This window comes from Arachis ipaensis, chromosome B10 (assembly GCF_000816755.2).
Source record: "Arachis ipaensis cultivar K30076 chromosome B10, Araip1.1, whole genome shotgun sequence".
In the NCBI taxonomy this organism is placed as follows: Eukaryota; Viridiplantae; Streptophyta; class Magnoliopsida; order Fabales; family Fabaceae; genus Arachis; species Arachis ipaensis.
In genome coordinates this window covers 91,515,095-91,519,339 of record NC_029794.2, presented here as the reverse complement: position 1 = coordinate 91,519,339, position 4,245 = coordinate 91,515,095, and the positions used below count along the sequence as shown (strand labels likewise).

The window sequence follows — 4,245 nt, the reverse complement described above, 5'->3', positions numbered from 1 at the left end:
GAATAGACTATTTTAAAATTTTTTAAAATTTTTAGGGACTCATTTGAAATTTTCTAAACTCTTTAATGACCTTTTATACTTCACTGTGGAGATTAATTGTCTAGCTCAAATACGTGGACAATTGATGTGTGTAAGTTAATATTTCACGTGAGCAGTCACTGTTAGTGACTAACACAGTGACTAACAAGAGAGAAACTATATTATCTAATAGAAATAAATATTAAAAATTATTTTATATATTTTAAAAATTGAAGAATTAAAATGTCTAATTTTAAAAACTCAAAGGCTAATTTTGGTAATTATTCTTACAAAAATTTGAGTGCAACACTCACCGAAAGATTATTCCAAAATGGCAAAATTAAATAATTATTTGTAGAAAGTACTTTACTTCTAGGATTAATTGAAGTTAATATACTTTTTAAAGTTAAATACTTCTACGAAATTATTGATGTATTACTTTTTTTAATTTCCACAATTTTTTTTTTCCAAAAGTAGAATTTATTCATTGAGAAAATGAGTAGTACTTGTCCAAGTTATAGGACATAATGAAAGAAAACGGGGGTCTCTGAGAGAGTTAAAATAAAAGAGGTTTATATGACAAGTTTGTGTTGTTGTATAGGTACTACTTGAAAGATACAGTGCTTGAAGGAGGGATTCCATTTAACAAGGCTTATGGAATGACAGCATTTGAATACCATGGCACAGATCCAAGGTTCAACAAGGTTTTCAACAAAGGGATGAACGATCATACTACAATAACAATGAAGAAAATCCTTGAGATCTACACAGGCTTTGAAGGTCTTAAATCTCTAGTTGATGTTGGAGGTGGTGTTGGAGCCGTAATGAACATGATTGTCACCAAGTATCCCCATATAAAGGGCATTAATTTTGATTTGCCCCATGTTATTGAAGATGCACCATCTTATCCGGGTAATTTTAAAATCCCATAAAACCTTAGAATTTAGATAATGGATATGGCCTTGCTTATTTTATCAAATCATTGTCATGTATGTATAGTTATAGTGCTTGGCTAATTTACTGTTTAAAATAATAGCATTGCTTAATTAATACTTAATGGTGGCCCTACTTGATCATTTGATATTAATTACTAGGTTAATAAAAGTTTATGGTTTCGTGTAGGAGTGGAGCATGTTGGTGGCGACATGTTTGTCAGTGTTCCAAAAGCAGATGCTGTTTTTATGAAGGTGAATTACGATCCGAATACAGTAATCAGGCAATCACTAAATTTCTAGTCCAGCTTAGAGACTTTGAGATCCATTACTTAAATAATTGGAAGGCCCAACAAACAATTATCAATCCAGTTAGACCAAACATGATTTTGATACCAGCATTTTTTTAATAATTAAATATGTTTTTTTATTTGGTTAATTAAAAAATAATTTAAATATACAATTACTTAATAAGTGTAAAAAATATTTAGTAATAACTAGTGTTTTAAACTTTTAATTATTACCTTGAAAAAAAAATTATTCATTAGGAATCATATTATTGGTCAAATTATTCATAGAAGAACAAAAATTGGCCCAGTATACTCAAACTTTTTTATTTTTGATTAGTTTTTGCAGAACATGGATAATTTCGTTATTGAATTCATCTTTCATCTCTAATTTACCTAAATTGTTTTTATCTGAATGAAGTGGATTTGCCATGACTGGAGTGATGATCACTGCATAAAGTTTTTGAAGAACTGCTATGATGCACTCCCCTACAACGGGAAGGTGATTGTGGCCGAATGCATTCTTCCGGTGGCGCCGGATTCTAGCTTGGCCACGAAGGGCGTGGTCCACATCGACGTGATCATGTTGGCTCACAACCCAGGTGGGAAAGAGAGAACAGAGAAAGAGTTTGAGGCCCTTGCCAAGGCTGCTGGATTCCAAGGTTTCCGAGTCCTCTGCTGCGCTTTCAACACCTATATCATGGAATTCCTCAAGAAGCCTTAAAATTGTTGGCCATGGATTCGTTTATCATGTTATACATGGGTTGACAGATTCTACTTATGGTGCCTTCTCGTAAAAGTTTCCACGGAAAATGTTAATTTTTCTCCTCTAAAGTACACATTAGGCGAAAAATAATGAACACGTTGATTGTATTCTACCTCTATACTATAACAAGTCATATATTTTCGGATCCTTCTCTGTAATGCCAAATACTTTTCGGATAATTAACAAGAATTTTCCATTTGCCAATTGAAGTATATGCATAGTAAAGTAATTGCACTAAAAATGAAAACAACATCATTAATAAAGAGAGAATATATATATATATATATTAGAACAGTCCAATAATGTAGGTCCCTGCACTATTAAGATAGTTTGCTTTATAGCCATAATAATACAACATTATGAGAAAACATCATTCTTATTAAAAACGTGACAACATAATTACAAACTGCTAACGATTATTAGACCAAGAATGAATAAGCAACACTAACAAATTTTGAAGGTTTAACAAATAAATTCCACTACACTCTTTTTTAACTGTTCCTACAAGAAAACTACACAAGGTGTAATCCTTCAAAACATATCACGAGCAAGCGTAGTGTCGAACAAAGTTATATGACCATGTTCAGTTTTCAATACGCAAATGCCACTAACAATCATAGAGTGCTTCTTAGGTGTGACTTGTGAGGAATGGATACTTGGATAGAAAAAAAGAAGTGAAACTTGAGAAGTCAAATATTCTTTGTTTCCTCCCTCCCCTGCTACCCTTAATTTTAGTTCTTGCCAAACACAAATCTTATTTGTTCTTGAAAAGTTCTAAACAATGTTCTTTAACCAAGTCCCTACTCCAAAAAGTCTTATAGTACTCTGCATAGGTGAATCCCCTGTAAACGGCTCCATTTTCATCTTCCGTGAGTGGTTTAGCAGGGCTTATCAAAGCAGAGTCACACGGACAAAGAAACGAAGCCACAGAAAGTCTTGGCTTCTCAGTGTTGACTATAGCCCGATGCCACACACTCTTGTAGATCCCGTTACTCAAAGCCTGCACCACAAGTACTTTCTTATTTTAATTCAACACAATAAAAAGAAATAAAATAGAATAGTCAATCTAGCAGGGCGTACACTTGTTTACCTGCAGTTGATCACCAATGTTAATGACAAAGGCATTGGGATGGGGCTTAACGGCGAGCCACTTGCCATCTTTGAAGACTTGAAGGCCGGAAACGTGGAGGTCTTGGAGCAGAATTGTGAGGGCATTAGGGTCAGTGTGTCCTGGCAATCCGTAGGTGAGTTCTGGCTGTGGGCATGGTGGGTAGTAGTTCACTGCCATGTGCTGTCCTTGTTCTCCCAACACATTGTTTATGTATTCCTTTTGTAACCCTAAGCTCTCCGATATCAATCCTTGTATTCTCATGCCCAATGCTCTTACTTCTTTGCAGTAATTTGACACTGTTTCCCTGCCACCGCCACAATACAGTTTTAGAAAATAAAAACACTTCTTCTCTTTTTGGACTCTTTTTTGGTCACCTATTTTTAGACTTGAAAACAAAACTCAGAGACAGACCTCTACGCATTGGGTTCTCCTCACTCTTATGGCTTATGGGCCTATCAATGTTTCAATTTATGGCTATGACAAACACAAACTCGCAGAAGACCCCAAAACATAACAACTTTATTGCATCAAGACCAAAAAAAAAAAAAAAGCTTTAGTACAACTTATAAAATAAATAATAAAAAATTATACTTTATTTTTAAAAGTAAAATTCAAATTTTAAAAATGATTATTTGGGTAGGGTTGGAGGGACATAGATCAGATCTACATTCCTCTAGATCTGATAACCTATACGCTTACGTCAACACGGAATTATACGGTGACGTCATATCTAATGATAATTTTTTGGTACATACGCATCTAACAATTTTTAGCACATTCACATGGACAACAACATTTCAAATTTTTTAGTATTCCTAGTATAATTTTTATCTTAAATTAATCGTTGTCAAGGTTTTAAATTAGTATGAATATTATTATAGACACATTAATTAATGACAAAGTTTTTAGGTCTATTAATTAAGAGATTAATATGTCTGACAATTTTTCTAGTTAGACGCTTATTTAATTATCCAAAAGAATTTGAATAAAAACCTATATCTATATTAAGTTTTTATATTATTCAAATTAATATGTTTCGAATGTAAAATTAAGCCTTAGTATATTAATATAAACAACTTTGCTAGATAATTAATAAACGATGCAACCAACTACAATAAATTAGTAGCATTT

General features: G+C 32.9%; 2 protein-coding genes across 3 annotated transcripts in view; one reads left to right on the top strand and one right to left on the bottom strand.

Annotated features, from left to right (window-relative positions):
• The window catches only part of LOC107622793 (caffeic acid 3-O-methyltransferase), a 5,197-nt gene extending 2,985 nt beyond the window's left edge, over nt 1-2,212 (top strand). The window contains exons 2-4 of the mRNA XM_016324828.2: nt 620-930; nt 1,141-1,205; nt 1,659-2,212. Coding sequence (XP_016180314.1) covers nt 620-930; nt 1,141-1,205; nt 1,659-1,961 — 679 coding nt within the window. The 3' untranslated portion in view covers nt 1,962-2,212. The remainder of the gene's footprint in view (nt 1-619; nt 931-1,140; nt 1,206-1,658) is intronic.
• Nucleotides 2,361-4,245, bottom strand: part of LOC107624075 (protein DOWNY MILDEW RESISTANCE 6) — a 4,946-nt gene continuing 3,061 nt past the window's right edge. The window contains exons 4-6 of one of the 2 annotated variants that reach the window (XM_021113608.1): nt 3,094-3,418; nt 2,745-3,003; nt 2,361-2,658 (exon numbers count right to left, since the gene is read on the bottom strand). In XM_021113608.1, the coding sequence (XP_020969267.1) occupies nt 2,758-3,003; nt 3,094-3,418 (571 nt within the window). In that variant the 3' untranslated portion in view covers nt 2,361-2,658; nt 2,745-2,757. Of the gene's footprint in view, nt 3,004-3,093; nt 3,419-4,245 lie in introns of both variants that reach the window. The other variant, XM_016326518.2, reaches the window with a different exon arrangement.